Genomic DNA, 18,557 nt, shown 5'->3' with positions numbered 1-18,557 from the left:
TAGGGAGGGAAAAAAAAATAGCAAGCTTGTTTGGGGAAAAGGAATTCCAAAATCTAAATATTTTGCAGGCTTGTGTCAGCAATTAAGCTTTCATTCCAAATGTTTCCCAGATCCAGACATTCCTGAGCAGAACGTGAGTGCAAAATGATAGCAGAGCTGATATGCTGCTTGTCCTGTGCTCTCTGCAGCTACTCCCTGCTCTTTTCTCCTGCTCTCAATGAGTGTTTTCAGCACTGACCTAGAGTAGGTTTCTCCCTGTCTTCAGTGGAGTTTAAGTATACACAGTCGACCTACTACAATGGGAGATGCCAAGACGCCGTCATACCCCAGAGCAGCAATCAGCTTTGTGTAAGTGACAGGTAGGACCTGGGCAACAGGAGCTTCAGTCTGCATGAGCTTTCAGATGAAGCAAGAGCTCTTCAGTGCAACCAGTGGAAGTTCAAATGCAGGACAGGAACAGTTTTTGTTTCTTGAGAAGTTTTGCCTAAATACTCCACTTGGTTCTCTTTTGATATTTAGGCCCGCATCCGTGCCCAGTCAAAAAGTCTGTCATTGACTTACCAAGTGAAAAGTATGTATTGCTCAAAGCTGGATAACATGAGAATAAATCCTACGTTGCAACAGAAAAAAATGCAGCTGAACAGTATTCTTGTGATAGAACCAGGAGTAATACCCTTATTTTTTTTTTAAATTACTTTTTTTTTTTTTTTTAACTAATTTCACTCAAATATGAATTCTTAAATCTGTATGGGATAGTAAACAAACCACTAAAAGCCTATTCAGTTCAGAACTCTTTGTTTCATCTTTTTACATCCTTTATCAGACTAACACTACCCAGACTGGCTTTTAAAAAATAATTCTATTTAGCTAACGGAAAATTAAGAGGATTATCTGTCTTTTCCTTTTAAATACATGAATGTATTTATAGGCTTTGGTTCAGGGAGCATATTTTCGTTCTTCTTGTATGTATCCTGCAGAAAAGCGTTGTGGTGCATGAAATGAGCCTCTGGCTAAAGCAATACTATATGTAATACACGTGAATATTGACTGTGGTTTTATCTATATACCCAGACAAAAAAAAAAAGCCACGCTGAAGCTCACACAGCAGTTGTTATATAGTTCTAGAAGCTCTTTGGGGATTTTTGACATCCCAAGTAGTTTTCACACTCATAAAATCTTCTCTAAATAAGCTAAAAGTATAGTAAGAATAGCAGAGTAATATTTGGGTGAACATAAAAGGCAGGCAGACAGAAGTGAAGTCATTCATTTTTGAATCTGACTACAGCACGCTCTCAATTACATCTTTCCATCACCACCCACACATCTTTGCAGCCTTTTCACAGCTCTCTCTCAGCTATGTTCCACAAATATTTACCAACCTCCAAATCTCATCACTTGTTGTAGAGGTTACATTTTGAAGAATATTTCAACATTTATTGTAGCTGGCACGTCAAGTCATAGTCAGTGACTTCTCCAAACAACTTGCATTCTCACCTAATTGCCAGTCCCAACCACTCAAATATATTATCAGTTTGATATTTTATTCACTTTCTGGCTGCCAAGCTTGTAGGGTTTCTCAGGTAAGGTTTGCAGATCTTTTGTTTGTGTTTGCCTCCCTACAGGTTTTCACTATTCACATTTATTATACAGGCTGTCATGGAGCTAGTGGGCCTACTCACACACCTCCTAGGCAGTTTACAAACAAAGAAATGCAGTCCTTGGAGTAAGGAGCACCTTGTTCTGGGAGTGGATTTCAGAAGACCATACTATGCCCCTGCATTTCCTGTGCTGTGAATGGAATTAATGTGCATTTAAATAATGGGTTTGCAAGAGCCTGCTGACTAGGAGCGACATCTAAACTCAATGCTAGCACAGCAAGGAAAGGCTGAGATCTGGCTCGTCTCCTAGACTGATGTGTCGTCATTCTTTGGCTCCATGGATGTTCATTAGTGAGTCATCTAGTCAAGGAGATGGAGAATTTAAAGTAGTAGCTAACACAAAAGTCATGAGGAAATGACATTTGGGTGGCAAGACTCAATTCCACTAAGTAGTGACAGGCCACACACAATGTGGGCAATTTTTCAGCCTACTGATCCCCACCTAAATTTGCCTCAGCCATGCTTACAGATAGAGTGTAGGTAAAAAAAAAAAAGTCATGAGAAGATTGGAGAGAAAAAACATCTGGGTTATGGAGCCCATCTGAAGACACCGACGTGTGGCACAGATGATGCTTTCAGAGAAACAGAAGCTAAATTTGACAATGACATTATTTGTTGCAAACAATGTGCTGTTATATAGCAACAAAGGCAGTCTGCAGTGCTGACAGGTGAGAACTGTTAGGAAGAGATAAGGTGCTGAAAGGTAAAGCTCACGCTCAACTGCCTGATGACAACTGTGGATCTAAATTGTTTCAATGTGTGCCATCCCCAGCCATCTGTGGTCCTCAGAAAGCACAGTGGCAAACCACTAAACACAGACTGTACGCTTCAGAGGCTTCAGAGAATTATTTGCTTGGGTTTGGTTGTCTAGAAAGAAACTTCAATAAGGCAGCAAAAAGTAACTTTTTTTTAAAAAAAAGTCATCACTCAGAAGATGAACTGCTGAAAAGAACTACAGTGCTCTACAGGTCTCAGAAATTATTTTTATAGCCTGCTGCTTACCACTAAATGTAGTACTGCTCTGTGGCTTCCTGTAAAGTCACGTTAAGATAATGGGATTCTTCACAGTGAATTCAGTGGGGTCTGAAGCATGCCCCAGCTCTGACATTTTTCTGGTGAGCAGTTGCCTCTGAAGTTGTCTGGAGTACTTATTTTCCCCCCTATTTTCTTCTTTCTGGAGCAGCCCCGCAGCTAAGTTCCTTTTATTTAGCTTACCCTCCCTTATCAGTTCTCCGATGGTGCTCTGCCAGCCTGGAGGTGAGGAATGCCTTCAGTCTGCAGCAGGATCTCTGGCTCTTCTCTGCCAAAAAGAATACTATTTACAGGGCACGAGCGTGACTTCATGAAGCAAAGGCAGGGGTAATGCTGAATTCTGTCAGCCATTGAAGAACCCGGTACTGTACAGAGCAGTTGCAGTGCTGAAATCTTTGTCCCATTTATGTTCGTCTGACTTCCCTCTTGGATTGTTTTAGAAGGAATGCCCAACGAAGGGCATCTCAGAAGAAAAAAAGTGGTAAATTGGAATGATTAATTTTTTAAGAAGTTGTAAGAAATTGGATCCTAGACAAAGTTGGCTGGAGGAAAGCCAAATGGGAGTTAAGGTTTGATAGAAGAGCTGAGCGTTGATTCCCCACAAGCCCTTCCAGCGATGCGTGTACCTTCTGTGCAGCGGAGGGAACGTGGGATTCAGAGCTCAGCATACCGATTTTCCTCTGCTACAAATCACTGTCTTCATGCCTTAAATTAGCATCAAACGTGAGTTCACACCCCACTGGTAGGATTTTCTGTTCAGAAGTTTCCTATCCCAGCTCTTTAAATCCTTCCAGCTGCTCCTTTTGTTACAGCTTCTAGGCTCTGTAGAACATGAACCTGCAAGCTGCCCTTCCCACCTCTGTGCTCGCAGCAGGCTTTGTCATCATGGGAACAGGGGGCTCTGTCATGGCTCAACTTCGCACTAATGTTTAACCAGAAAAATACATAGAGAAATCGTAGAATCTCTGAGTTGGAAGGGACCCACGAGGATCATCGAGTCCAACTCCTGATGCCTATATTTATACTGAAAACTTGAGCAGTTGGTTGCTTGTGGTTTTGTCGACCAAAAGGTTTGTTGCTTGCGGTTTTCTCAAACAAAGCATGTTGAGAAAATGAGGTGTTAGGAGGTGCTTTTTACATTTGTTTCTAGTTATTTGAGGTTTGAGAGGTGCAATTGCCAGAGCCAAGTGAGCAAAGGCTCCACAAATATCTTGTGGATGAAAACAGGGCAGCATTGGTCATATCTCAGAGTCAGGCTGGCTTGGTTCTTTGTCAGGAATGGTAGCGAGGCATAAGAGACAATTGATAAAACAACAAAGGAACCACTTTTAGAAGTAAGCTGAGAGCCCCTCACCAGCTATTTCTAATTATCTGTTTTCATGGCCGAGTTTCAGAGCTCTGTGTGCGTAACCAAGGCTTCAAAACCAGATTTGGCTTCCCTGCTTATGTATCTCAATTACATTTTCACAATCACAAGAGCTTCTTGAATGAGGGGAGTTAGAATCTTGCTGAAAGCAGCTGGATTCCAGAAACTGAAGTTAGGCATTGTGAGGTTATATTAAAGGCAGAAACTTCAATTAAAAACAGGCTTCAGCTGAGTCCTGTCCTATCCCATCCTTGAGAAACGATGGAAGAAATACAGCATACTCAATGCAGTTCTCCTTCCCACCTTGCCCAGTAGTATTTCTCCTCTAGGAGAATTTCAGAATGGCTTTGAACTACTAGCTTTTCCCTAGAGATATCCTTCCCCCCTGGAAGTACCCTGGGCTTTTAAATATATATTTTATTAGAGAGTTTAGGAAACTCCAGAAATTGTGCTTGCCTCCTCTGGTACCAAAGTGCTAAACCCCTCCATGTGAAGCTTCATATTGTTACACATATTTTCTCATCCCATGTTCAGATTGGTAGACACTAAACTATTACAAGGCATGCAGTTATTCTAATGCAGATCTACTCCCACGCAGCACGACAGCACTCAGCTGAACCCTGAATATTACATTCCCGATCACAGTGGGTGCTTTTTATGTTGCTTCCACTGATGAACTTCAAAGCCCTCTTTTCTTCCCTACTGTTTTATTTCTATCTGAATTACTGTAATCTTGTTTGCTCTCATGTAAAACACTTGTTTTCCTTGGAAGGAATTTGAGTAACTTTTCTGCAAACAACCTAGTGTAAGGATAAAAAAAAGTTTTAAAACATGGCAAATTTTGTTGGAAAGTCAGGGTGTCAGGTTTTTGTTTTCACATCAAGATGCTCTGTATCACTGCCGTAAGACTCATAGCAGTACATTTATTACAGAGCAGCAATCAGCGAGAGCTAGGCACTGCTCCAGTTCCTGCTCACTGACATCAGCAGTGCACAGGTTTTTGGGGATCTTCACTGAAGAGGTCTTCACTAAGAAGTGTCTTTACAGTTGATATCTTTTGCTGACACGTAATGTTCACTTGCTCTAAAACTAAACAGACCTGGCATTAAGGTTGGGCTGCTGGCGAATGGCATTGGTAGCGATTTCCAACTAATTGTGTCTGCTTTCTTATTCCTCTTTCCTCCAGGCACTCACTATGGCACCAATTCAGGCAACATATGTACCACACCTGGATGTGTTACAGCAGGTAATGATCGGTACTGTGAATAACTCTTGCAGAAGTGTTCTACAAATTGTTAACTCTACCCAATCTGAATAAACAGTAGTGCAGGCTTTAAGACCAGAGGAGTTTAAAAGGAATGAAACTTTCTGTCAAAGGCAGCGAGTACAGTGTCCTCAAACAGTTCCATGTGTAAAGGCTTGTAAGGTAGGGGCAGAAGGAACACAACTATTGTTCTTTTTCCATTGTATGCTTCATCATCACTTAATATCATTTATAAGGTAGTAGTACAGCAAGATTTCCATTGTGGTCAACAGTTCTCTGGCCACAAAGGTGTGGATTTACCAACATAGCCTGTATCTATGACATATCAAAAATTCCCTTAGATCTAATTCTCTCTGAAAGGGAGTGTATTGTACACATGGGGCTCTTCACCTTGTTATCTTGAACATCTACTGATATACCTCCATTATATACAATCAAGAGAGGTAAGACCACAATATAGATGTTCAGTTATCCCCTGGAAAGGCTGGCTTCATAGGTAGAAACCTTACCTAGGGCTTCAGGCTCTACATGCCTGTTGTAAGGCACTGTGCTGTAGGAGAATTATCAGTCTGTCATTCAGAGGCTCCTTCTGTAAAGCACTATAATTGCAGTGCAGATGTCTGCCATCAGATGCTTCTTCGCATTTTTAAATAAAGAATAGGATCCTTTGAGTCATAATACATGAGCATAAGTCTTATCCATGATAAGCAGCATAAGAAAGATGCCTTTCTGCCAATCTTTGGTAGTCCCAGAGATTACTGAGCAGTATGTGGAACTCAGCTCTCTTATTTTGATACCTAGCTGCTAGAATACTTCAGAATATGGACACCACAGCTGACCCTTGTAAGGATTTCTATCAGTATGCTTGTGGGGGCTGGCTGAACCGGCACGTTATCCCAGAAACTAGCTCCAGATACAGCATTTTTGACATCTTGAGAGACGAGCTGGAGATCATCTTAAAAGGTAGGAGTGAGCCTTCTCTACCCTTGTGTTTCACTTCAGATATTGTTTACAGTACACCATGGAGAGAAGCGTTGATTGTGATTTTTTCCGCCCTAGTCCTTTAATCTGTCTCTGACTACATCCATTTTGTGATAACATGCTGTTCCCATTAAAAAAATGGCCATAGGTGATTTGGTACTAACTTCAAAGGGAGACGGACAAGCTGTGTGCATGTCCTTCTTCCTGACGCTTTTTTCCTTTAATAGCTCCTTTAAAGAGCACTCTAGTTTAATACTAATCGAAGCCTAAGGTAACAGATATTTATCATAGCCCTGAATTCTCAGTGATTTCTATGAAAAGATCAAAGTTCTCCAGGGCAGAAATCTTACTGCAGTGGTTCCTTCCACAGGTGTGTTGGAGACTTCAGATCAAGGGGACAGAGAAGCATTTCAGAAAGCTAAGATACTTTACAAGTCATGCATGAATGAGAGTGAGTCCCTTTTTCTTCTGTTCTCCTGTTCGATACCAAACATACAACTGGAGCAAGAGTCCAGTGTCCTTGCCTGGATAGTTAATCTTCATTCAAATGAATACGGACGCCTTCGTACGTTGCACAGATGCTGGTTACCAACCTCTCATATGCAAAGCCTTTCCTTCTGAGTGCACAAGTGCATCTTATTTCATTCTTTCCAAAGCCATTCAATCAGAATCTGTACATATTTCTGCTACTTTTATGAAGACTAATATAGAAAACAGATTTTTGGTATCTCTTATTTTCTACTATGGCAGATTCAGTTTCAGATTTAAACTGGTAGAAGAAAAATAGGTAATAGTCCTTTCTCCATCCCTCCTCCCACGGCTCTCCAAAACAATGCAGTATTTGTTTTTCCTGTCTCAGGTCTTATAGAGCAGCGAGATTCATTGCCTCTGCTAGAGGTCTTAACAATGGTTGGAGATTGGCCAGTGGCTTCTGCAGACTGGAACGACACCAAAGGTAATGCTGAGCCCAAAAGAGTTCAGTAGCACTAAGTCTGAATTAGATACTGCACTAAGGTGACAGCCTGTCCTTGATACCCTGACTTTTGCTCACAAAGAAAAGATTAAAATGTAGGATGCAATGCATACACATTTGGCATGCAGTGATCTGTAAAGTACTTTAAATTAAAATACCCATACTGTAAGATCTCATTCATGAACACTGGACATTTTAAGGCACAGTTAGGAAGCCTAGAGGACCAACATGAAAACTGAAAACAAAAAAAGCTATATAACCAATGTGTTCTAATACTTGCATACTAATTAGAGTTTGAAGCATAACACCCTAATTATTCAAGGTCATGGTGATTTATATTATGCATATATTGCAATATATAAATTAATCAGCTGCTGATTAATATCATCAAGATAGGTAGGACCAGTGAGAACACTGTCTAGCTATTCCTAGCCACTGAAGGGATGTCCTGTGCAAATATTCTCACTTGATGTCTAGTCTGTTTCTAAACTATTTCAGCAGTAGCCTTGCAGACTCTACAATTTTATCAGTCCTAATATATTGATAAATAATGTACATTTTCCCTTTCATGTCACAGAACCGGGCTGGAGCATGGAAGAGAAACTCTCCATAATGAACTCCAGATTTAACAAACGTGTCCTCATTGACATGTTTGTATGGAATGATGACCGGGATTCCAGCAGACACATTATTTATGTAAGAAAAATATTTCGGGGAATTATTTATGTACAGCAGAATTGTAATACATACAGATTAGCTTTCCATAAGTCATACACTCAACTGACAAAATTTATGCAGTGGTTCTGTACTCTCAAGTGGCTGATATGTCTCAAAGTTATATTGGGAAACATTTTGTGGTACCATAATTTGTTTTTGTTTCAGCTAAGTCAATGGACCTTTGCTGATTTACAACACTTAAGAACTGAAAATGCTTGTGACTTGCAAAATGATTATGAGGTTTAATATAAAGCAGGAAACCATGTTTTTAAGGTAGATACGTAAATAATATTTCAGAACTCATTTGAGTATTCTTACGCATGAATTCTAGCCCCCAAGTCAAGCAGCTTTTTTTCTAAGTCGTTTAAACTTATATATCAATGACTACTTAAAGATTTTGCTTAATAACCCTTGTTAAGTATCCATCCTGTTGTCATTTAGAAATTCAGAGACAGAAGTTGGGTCTTCCATCCCACCCCAGTTTCTAGAAAACTGAAGTTCTTTACTGTTTGGTAGAAGCATATTGTTGGCTATTCCAACATTGTATGACATGTGCAGCATTTCATGTTGTCTTTCAAGGACAACACCAGTTCCATTTCATCCCTAACTAAAGAAATGTATGATTTCTTTCAGATTGACCAACCTAGTTTAGGAATGCCATCACGAGATTACTACTTTAATGGAGGCAACTATCAAAGGGTAAGTACTCCTTGTGATTTATTTACTATGTGCTACTAAAGTAATATCATTAATTATTCCCATATTTCGGAAAACTCAAATATATGAATCTTCATGTCTTGCAACAGACTGACATTCACTGCTACTTTTTTTCTATTTATGCCAAAGTTCCATTAAGTTTACAGAAGTACTGAACAATTACATAAACACCAAGCCTCCCCAGAACCGGCTAACTCACGTAGCCTTCTTCTGGTCTGTGTGAACAAAATACAATTGTGTTTTATAACTTTAAAGTCTCTAATTTTGAAAGATAGGTTCACATTTTAGTGCTTGTATCTTCTAAAACCACTGGTTCTGCCTACTATTAAAGAAGGTACTAGAAAGTGGATTATAAATATGATCTAGTGTGACAATTCTCCCATATTTGAGCATACAATGCCACAAAATGACTGTTATTCAACACCAAAATACTCAAAAGTTCACATGTTCATTGAGGAAAAAAACAGTTTTTTACAGCAACAGCAGTATTAATGGATACTCATCTGGTAAGAATCTGCTGCCACTTACTTCCTCCCCTCCCTCCCACCATTCCCCAAAATTACATTAAAGTTGTGAGAGACTAAATTCTAGCTACTCTTCCCTAGGATTCGCAACCTAACATCAAACTAGTTTTCTTAACATGAATGGAAGGGAATACAGAGAAAAAAATAATCAGCATTTCAGGCTCTGGCTAGTGGCTCAAAAGACAGATAAACAAAATCAGTTTGAGTAGTTTTCTTCTGACTTCATCGTACTGGAATATATTTCCATACATAATATAGTCGAAAACACAGCCCTGTAAAATTTTCATGGGGTTGTTTTTCCACACCTTCTGGCCAGCTTTATAAACTGTCAACTTCTGTTAATCTGTCTTGTAATACAAAACATACAATTCCCACACGGTTGTGTTGGGAACTATAGAGGGCTGCTTTGAATTTCACTGGTAGCTTTTGGAACTAGGATTCTGTTCTACAGGTTTCACCTATGTAGTAACAGTTACATTAGAAAAGAATATTTATGCATCACTACACAAAATTAGGACTTGAAACAACTTGGGGTAGAAAAACAGGTATAATACACTGATAATCTTAATTTAGCAAAAGAAAACAATATTTAAAGAAGCTTTAATTTGAGGCTATAAAGAAGGACTACAGCTGTATTTTTAATTTTTATGAATAAGGAAGAGAGACAACCCCTTTTTATTTGCTATTTAACAGCTCACTTCCCACAAACAATGAACCAAACTGATGACCCAAACTCCCTCTCTGCTTAGTCCAGCATCTTTTGGCAAGACTCCTACTGAGGCCTGTGGGAGTCCAGCCTGATTAAGGCCTCAGCATTCAGCCTAAAAACACAAGCCATTATCATGTAAGTGCCCAGACTCAGTTTCACAACAGTTATTTATCTGGTTTCCAAGGTCTATGTAGGAAGAAAAGTATGCAAGAATAACAGGTAATGTTAAGCTTTCCTCCATCAAAGATACGTACTCAGCAGTCAAATATCTTTATTGGGACCACTCTGAGAAATAACTCACAGCTAGACCTTCCTATTACAAATAAAGTAAAGGTATCACTGGGAACCATCTGAGAGAGCTTTTCTTTCAGGCAGTAAAACCAGAGTTTGGAGAATTTACAGTGTTACTTCCAGAGAACTTAAATCTTCCGTGTTTACCTTTACCTAGTGCTTTGTCTAGTTAGGGATCACTAATTCCCATATTGTGACTCAAAGCACAGGGCTTTCTTCTTGCTCAGGTAGAAATTCTAACCTCAAACTCTAGAGTTACAGCATATAGGGAAGCAAAAAGTGCTGCTTTTATGTGTTCTGAGAATCAACTGCACTGCAAGGTATTCCAGGGGGAAGTAAGGTCCTAGGTATTGCAGTAGTATCCATTACATTAAAGAAAAAAATGCGTAGAGGGTTGCTTTGGAGACCATGGCAGAGGCTGTGGCCACTGGGCCAAACGTCTTCCACAGCAGACTGTGTAAAGCTAAAGCAATTGTTTGCTGAATGAGGAACAACAGACAGCAAACCTCTTCTTTATGACTCTATACACAAAACTATTTCTTGCAGGTGAGAGAAGCTTACCTGCAGTTCATGATCACTATTGCTAAAATGATCCGAGAAGACAAGAACATATCTAAAGATGATTTGTTTGTCCAGGAGGAAATGGCAAAGGTTATGGAGCTTGAAACAGAGATTGCAAACGTGAGTACAGAAATCAAGAATTTCTCAAGATGTTTGGGTTGGGGTGAGGCAGAAGTGTCTCACCGTTTTTTGTAGCAGCTTGACACAGCACAGAACTCATGGCCAAGAGGAAAAGGAGGGGGCAAGAGACTTTGTGCTGTGAGCAGCCCAGAAATCAGAGCCTCTGTGTGTATAATTCATCCACTGTAGACACTGCTATTCTGCCTGCTCTAACCCTAACCATACTTATTTTTGGAAATCTCCTAAAGCAGGATAATCTATGTCCTGCTAAGCATGCACTAAGATAACCCCAGAACTATCTTCCTTGGTGTTGTAGACTCATAAAAGCTTGGTTGTCCGTACTAATGACGCATTATTTAGAGGGGCCTGAGTTGCTGTACTGAAGTGTAGAAGCATTCATTTCCAAAAGAAATTTGTTTTTATTCTCAGTACTATTTAAGTGTGTCTATATGCACATGCATACATGTGACTTCAACCATTGACACTTCTGTCAGTTGATTCTAGTAATAATCTTGTGATTGTCTTCAGGCAACTACCCCAGCAGAAGAAAGGCACGATGTAACCTTGTTATACAACAAAATGACATTAAAAGAACTACAGGATAAGTTTGCATTGAATGTAAGTGTTTAACAGGCAGTCTACAACTTTCAGCCTCCTATTATTACTATGTAAACTGGAAATAGCTTTGTAAATTTGTTAGAGTGATGCAACAAGAAGTATAAAATTATTTCCATTCTTAATGTTGTCTTCAGAGTCTTAAAAAGCATTTTTCTCCTGATCAACACTACAGCTGAAGTATTTACTGTATTTTCTGTCTCTAGATTAATAATGGTTATTACCTACTTGGTGTAAAGATAAAAACAAGTGCCTCAAAGTCCGTCATATACAAAAGTGAACTGCATCTTTGGTTCAGACATTCCGAACCGAGTTCTGGAAAAAAAAATAATAACAACATGATCAAGCCCCAAACAATCAGTCAAAATAAGGTTAAACCTAGACTATCTACTAGAAAAATTTACTAACAGCAACTGGACCTCAGCATTGCTGGAGCAGGAAACAAGGATCTGTATATTCAGCAGACCCTTTCTTGTGATTTTGTTAGCTCTACTGCCAACACTAGAACATTCCATACCATGGACTGTAGAAACTCTGGACAGTTACTAAGGCACGTAAACACCTGGCATGAGTATGTCTTCCTCTCTGCCTAGGAATTTAACTGGACCTTCTTCATCCAAGGTGTCATGTCTTCAGTAAGTGTTCAGGTTGACCCCGAAGAAGAGGTGGTTGTATATGGCATGCCCTACCTACAAGAGCTAAAGGCAATTATCTCAAAGTACTCAGCAAGGTAAAAAGAAATGTAAATACCCAAGACAACAGTGACAGAAATTCAGTGGAAACAGATTATTGGGCCCACTTACTAGTTCTGCCAGAGCTGCTCTTAGAAGATTCAGAGGGCTTCACTGTGAAACATGAGAAGCGTCGTCTAAGGTCCAAGGGTCCCAAAGTACTGCAGTACTAGGTGTCTCATTGGCTCATGTGCTTGGGAGAGGGTTTAAATGGGAAGAAATATGACATGGGCTTTAGCTTGTTACACTCTTGTTGGGAGGATGGGGCAGGGAGAGAAGAAAAATAAATACCTGAACAGACCAGGGAGCACAGTGCTCAGTCTGGATGCTTCTAGAGTTAGCCAGCCTGTTAAATAATAACAGTCACTTGTAGATGCTGTGAAACTGATGACTGGCAATCACTAACTTTCTCATCAAAATTTAGTGCAGTCAGAGGGGAACTTTGTTACTTTTTACAAGAGATTAACTTCAGCTTTGCTTTCCCTGCACAGCACCATCCAGAACTACCTCATTTGGCGACTCATAATTGATCGAGTCAGCAGCTTGAGTCGGCGTTTCAAGGATGCACGGGCAAACTACAGGAAGGTATTTCCTCTCTTCCTAAAGAGACTGTAGAGCATAGTACTGGCAGAGAGTCCCCCAGTCACCAAGTACAGTCTGCCAACACAAAGACATTGTAATATCATATAAAACACAAAAATCTGAGAACAATCACGATAGAAACCTTTGTCTCAGGTTAGCCTCCTCATTAGGCAGCAATTTGGCAGAGGATTTTGAAAAAAAGATGTGTAGGCAGAACTGATCCTGTGGTGTTTTACATTCTAGGCACTTTATGGGACAACACTGGAAGAAGCCCGCTGGAGGGAATGTGTGAGTTATGTCAACAACAACATGGAGAACGCAGTGGGAGCAATGTATGTCAGGGAGACATTTGCTGGTGAGAGCAAGAGGATGGTATGTAGTTTTACCCTTTGTACTATTGTACCCCCCAGTGACCATTCCCCTCCATCTGATCTCCCAGTTTGGTTTATCTGGTAAAGTGATCCATCAGCCAAGGATTAGAAAGCATAAGAACTCAATTGTAATGCTCTTTTAAATGCAAAGTATCATAATTTAGAACACAAAATTTGGGAGAAGTCAGCTTTCAGTAGGAAGCCTTTCATCACCTTTGCTGTGGCTAGGAAAAATAGGATGTAAATAATTCTTTTTTTTTTTACTGCTTCTTTTAGGTCCGAGATTTAATAGATAAGATTCGTGAAGTGTTCATTGAGACATTAGATGAGTTACAGTGGATGGACGAGGCATCTAAAGAGAAAGCTCGTGAGAAGGTCAGAGAAAACAAGAAACTTCAGTATCCCTTCATGAATATGAAGTCTTTGGAATTTTGTTGCATCACTATTCCCAGTTCCTCTGCAAATGAGAGGAGAAAAACTTTACTGTTCACTATCCTGTTATCCATTATCCTATTACATCGTCCCTTTCTTTTTAAAGATTTATTAGTTCACACACATTTTGTTTCCTTCAACAAGTCTTGTGAACCACATTATAAGTAAGGAGAGAAGATAACACCCAATGCATCAGCTACAGTGACAACTGAATACAATGCAGACCCCAAAGGAAACTTTTCATTGATTTTAAGACTATCAGTGCTGTTGCAATACCAAGAAAGAGGCACTAGGTGAGGGTTAAGCTCGATCCCTGTCAGATAGTGCTATAGGGTCTGCAAGTCTACTACAGTGGCTGGAGGAGCGGGAGGCTTTGTTTCACATTTTAAAAAAAAAACACCTCATTAGGCAAAAGGATGTATCTGAAGACTGTCTTCAGCCATTTGCATCCAAATTCTTACACACATGGGGGCAATGCAAAAATGAATTTGAATCAAATGAGGAAAAAGTAAACTCTTTTCTTTTAGGCAATGGCAATTAAAGAACAGATTGGCTACCCGGATTATATTTTGGAAGATCACAATGAAAAACTAGATCAGGAATATGCTAATGTAAGTATGCTGTACATACCTCAGTAAATACCTCAATATAAAAGCCTACACTTATTTTCTCACCATTTGGTGTACTTGTACCTATGTAACTTATTTCCAAGTGGCTAGAAAGCATTGATTGTGTTGAGCATTTTGTAATTGTTAGCTCTTTGCATGCAGTGAAGTGATAACTTGCATTCAAAACATTTTAGAAGATACATTCATTGGCACAAGAAGTTCCTCATTCAGCACAGTTTACTGATACAGAGATCTGTTTCTTCAGCTAAACTTCAGTGAGCACAGTTACTTTGAAAACATCCTAGAAAATCTGAGAGCTGGAGCCCAAAAGAGCTTGAGAAAACTTCGAGAGAGAGTTGACCAAGATATGTAAGTTTCAAGACTACATACACAATCTTAAGTCCTGGAATAACAGTTATGTTTTAGTCATATGCTGTGGATAAGCAAAAATGCTTATATTTGATATCTTATAAGTTATTTCCTGGAATTAAACAAGTAGTTCATTGCTTCTTGTAGTAGGAGTTCATTCAGTTCTCTTGGAATCTCACTAATGAATCTGAATGCAGAGCAGCTTGATGAAGGATTAAAGCTACTTAACACAAAAGCAGTAACAGATCTTTCTGGTGACTCAGCAAGGAGGAGAGGAGATCAGTAGTGTTGGAATCTCCAAAATAAATAATTAGAGGAAAACGAAGCTTGAAGTATTCTGGCCAGAATTCTGTTGGAAATATGCTCAGTCTTAAGGAAGTTGAACACCAGATCCAGTTAACGCCTACTTCCAAGCTGATAACTTCACACTACACTTAGTAAGGTAAAAGTGTATTTTTCAGATACTTCCTGTCATAAGTACAGGCTTGGCTGCTTTGTGATTCCTTCTTTGACTCATGAAGGCATCCAAGTAAATCTCAGGTCTCGTGCCTATATTACCCTGGCTGTTACCTCATAGTTCTCTAGTCTTAGACAAATCCTCAGACCAGTGCTCATCTCAAAAAAATCAAATATATATAATAATTTATAAACTTGCTACTTATATATTATTTGCAGCAACAAATGCACCAGAATATGACCCAATTTCCAGCGCTATGAGCTAACCAATTTGAACTTTTAATAGCCCATTTGGCTTCCTGAGCTACACAGCTCCAATACAGTTACTTGGCAAAGCTGCTGCCAAATGCATTAGTGACAGAGACAATTGTAACGGAAGGCTGAAGAAAGGAAGCTAATACCAACTTGATGTGTTGTGCACTAGTGGGCTTCCAGCCTGCATGATGCTGGAAGGGAAAAGGAAACAACACATCTTGACCAAACGTAAAACAACAGTTATTTGTTATTAATAAGCAAACAAAAGACTCTCCAAAGGGAAGCCCAGGTCAAGTTAATCATCGCAAAGTCTATTAATACTTTTCCTATCGCTCTTCCTATGAGGTAGTTTATAACTCAAAACAAGAGTACACAATGCAGACACTTAGAAGTGAATTACTGATGAATAATTCACCAAGGAGTTTTCTGATCAGTCAGCTAAATGGAGCTTTTTTTAATGCTTCCTCATTACTTGATTGCATCAATCCTGGGGCTCTTCATAGCAAGAATTCTTGCAGAGGACTGGTTTTCTTCATCCACAAACTGTGTTACAGATCACTGCTGCCTTTTGCAGGCAGAGACTGTTGATAGCCCTTCAGCAAGAATTCCCCATACCCCTGCTCATTCTAAGTGTTGTTGAAGACACATTTGTGGGAGCCTTTTCAACAATTAATGCATTGGGCCTTCTTTGCCTCTGTTTGGCAATATACAAAATGCCAGTAATTTGCACTTTTTTACCCAATGACCTACAGTTTTCAAGTGACATCAACCCAGAGTCTTGAAAGGTTTTCCCAAGGAGACAGAACTACTTCCACTTCAGCTCACCGTTCAATTAAACCAAAGGAGTGTGTATAACTGACAATGTTGATGCTACTTTCTTAAATGTAATGATCAGCTAGTAAGTCATTGCTCATAGTTAGATTTCATTTTCAGAGCAGCCCAGAAGTAGTTACATCAAGATAATGGTAAATACAGCAACTATTGGCACCACAAGAAACTGTAGGGATGAGAGATGTGGAAAGAGGAATGTCTGAGGCTGATGCTGCTAAACACTTTTCACAAGCTCATGGATCCAACTGTTACTGCATTGTTCAGTAAAACAGGCTGACTAGAAGTGTATGTCAGGTAGAAGAGATGGAGGGATGGACAGAAGGGAAGAAATATAAAGAATAAAAAAGTTGTCAAGCTATTGGGAATATTTTCCAGGAGCAGCTTACTTCAAACAAGAATTACTTAAAGTTAGTACTCATCTATAAAATAGTGGACTCCAAATGCAAACATTTGCAAATCTGGAGTCAGATATGCAATGAGAGTGATTGTTCAGTTTTAATTAAGGTGTTTCAACATATAAGTTTGGTCTTAACTTCTAATTTGGAGTATCTGCCTTCTGCTGCTTAAAACGCCATCTAGATGCTAATTTTCTTTTTAATGCAATACTTCTCATTTCCTCTTAAACTCATATAGTGTTAAAGGGACCTGGTAAACAGCCACCACACTTCACCCCAGTGTAGCTGTTCAACGTTCAAGAGCAAATGCATTTCTCACTTTAACTTGTTATTCTTTTGAGTGAAAGATGCCAATGAGTGAGAGATCAGGTATTTCCTCATATAATTATTTCTTGACAACTGTATGCAGTGGCAGCCTTCTTCCCTACCTCAATCCCTTCCTTATCTGCAGTCTGCATTTTTGAATAAGATTAATCAGTAAGAAGAATGTTTATAATTGATGACTAACTTTGTGTGCAACATTTATTTTTAGATGGATAATCGGGGCTGCGGTGGTCAATGCTTTCTATTCCCCGAATCGGAACCAGATAGGTAGGTTTACAACAATTTTACACAGCCGTATGGAACTAATTAACCATTTATTGCACCACAACAGTGCAAGTCAGCTGTCTAGAGGTAAACCTGCCTCTGCCTTTGAGGAAATTCTGAGCAAGATAGACAGGCTGTTCTTTTCAAAATGTTGTTTTGTTGATGAATATTCAACTCCCCACCACACACGCACACTTGGCAGGCATAGTTCATATACTGTAGTTGGAACAGCCTTATGTTTGAAAGCCTGAGACAGTAACTGCTACTATGTGAGTGCCAGCTTCAGCAACCAGTGCTCATAGCGTATTCTGGGCTGTTTCTACTCATGTTTCCACATTCCTGATAAACACAAGGGCAGCTTTCCAGTTTGTTTTCTGTACAGATGGTACAGAAATAATTTTGCTAAGGAGTATAATAGACTAAAGAAAGCTGCCTCAGCTTAACATGTTATTAGGTCTGAGATACTCTGGAGAGTCGCTAGCCTGACTTCTCTTGTTCTTAGCAGACAAGAAGATCCTCAGCTATAAGACTTAATGAACCTGTCTGGCTCCACGTACTCCCCAATCCCTGCAGATGGCCAGAAGTCCAGGTTAAGCCTAGAGACACAGCAGTCTTTGCTGAACTCTGAGCACCTCAAACAGGCGAGGAGCCCGGTCACTTCTGTTATGTAGCGTTTATTTGAATTTCCAGGGCACCAAGAGCTTCTACTGTTAAGTACTGTCAAATACTGTAAGAGAAACACATCTGTGTCTTTCTTGAGCAGACATAACTGTATCTTTTTTGCAGGACAGGATAAAACCACAGTCGAAAGGAAAGATTTAGATAATTTCTAAAGGTAGAAACACCCGAAGCGGCCATTGTTTAGTCCTCTAGCCTCATCAGAAAGGACTATTTCCTAGTTACACAGCTTCCGCTTACCTCCACGTTGTGGCACAGTAAAGCTATCACCAGTCAGTCCTTCAGCCTCAGTAGCACGCTCCTGCAGCCTGCTGATCCAAACCCTCTGAGACCTAAAGGTGTATTTACTCTCAGGCTCCCCATTTATCCATACTGTTTTTATTCTGATAGTAATCAGCTGTGAGCCAGCTTTCCCTCAGTGAACTCGGGCCTTGAAGAAGTCTATTTCCTCTACAGCTTTGCTCTTGTAAACAATGTGGAAGTAACTGGCTTAAATTGAAGATGAATATTCAAGCCAAAATCCCAGCACAGCTGCCTGCAATAGTGTAGATGTCCATTAAATCCTATTTCTTTATATCTCTAGTTTGAGGAAACTAATTTTCCACACTATTTTCAGTCTCCTGCTTCTGTCTTACTACAGCCTGTCCTATATATTTCTCCTCAAAAAACGCATGGATAGAAAATTCTATGTGGTCAAAAAGGCTCATGACTTTGAATGAAGTGTTTGCTATAT

The 18,557-nt window shown here is 39.7% G+C and overlaps 1 protein-coding gene and 1 long non-coding RNA gene across 4 annotated transcripts in view; one reads left to right on the top strand and one right to left on the bottom strand.

Annotated features, from left to right (window-relative positions):
• MMEL1 (membrane metalloendopeptidase like 1) overlaps positions 1-18,557 on the top strand; it is a 29,436-nt gene that overhangs the window by 2,482 nt on the left and 8,397 nt on the right. For all 3 annotated transcript variants that reach the window (XM_013194740.3, XM_013194738.3, XM_048067511.2), the window contains exons 3-17: positions 5,243-5,302; positions 6,122-6,283; positions 6,672-6,752; positions 7,161-7,256; positions 7,852-7,970; positions 8,625-8,690; positions 10,779-10,913; positions 11,442-11,531; positions 12,122-12,258; positions 12,751-12,844; positions 13,085-13,213; positions 13,489-13,587; positions 14,172-14,255; positions 14,518-14,621; positions 17,091-17,149. In XM_013194740.3, coding sequence (XP_013050194.1) covers positions 5,243-5,302; positions 6,122-6,283; positions 6,672-6,752; positions 7,161-7,256; positions 7,852-7,970; positions 8,625-8,690; positions 10,779-10,913; positions 11,442-11,531; positions 12,122-12,258; positions 12,751-12,844; positions 13,085-13,213; positions 13,489-13,587; positions 14,172-14,255; positions 14,518-14,621; positions 17,091-17,149 — 1,515 coding nt within the window. The remainder of the gene's footprint in view (positions 1-5,242; positions 5,303-6,121; positions 6,284-6,671; positions 6,753-7,160; positions 7,257-7,851; positions 7,971-8,624; positions 8,691-10,778; positions 10,914-11,441; positions 11,532-12,121; positions 12,259-12,750; positions 12,845-13,084; positions 13,214-13,488; positions 13,588-14,171; positions 14,256-14,517; positions 14,622-17,090; positions 17,150-18,557) is intronic.
• LOC136786874 (uncharacterized) lies at positions 12,275-18,333 on the bottom strand. Its single transcript, XR_010826400.1, has 3 exons — positions 18,065-18,333; positions 12,551-12,605; positions 12,275-12,452 (listed from the first exon to the last, which is right to left on the bottom strand). It is a non-coding gene; the product is annotated as an uncharacterized lncRNA (long non-coding RNA).

Source organism: Anser cygnoides, chromosome 23, assembly GCF_040182565.1.
Source record: "Anser cygnoides isolate HZ-2024a breed goose chromosome 23, Taihu_goose_T2T_genome, whole genome shotgun sequence".
Taxonomy (NCBI): Eukaryota; Metazoa; Chordata; class Aves; order Anseriformes; family Anatidae; genus Anser; species Anser cygnoides.
This window is presented reverse-complemented; position numbering and strand designations above follow the sequence as displayed.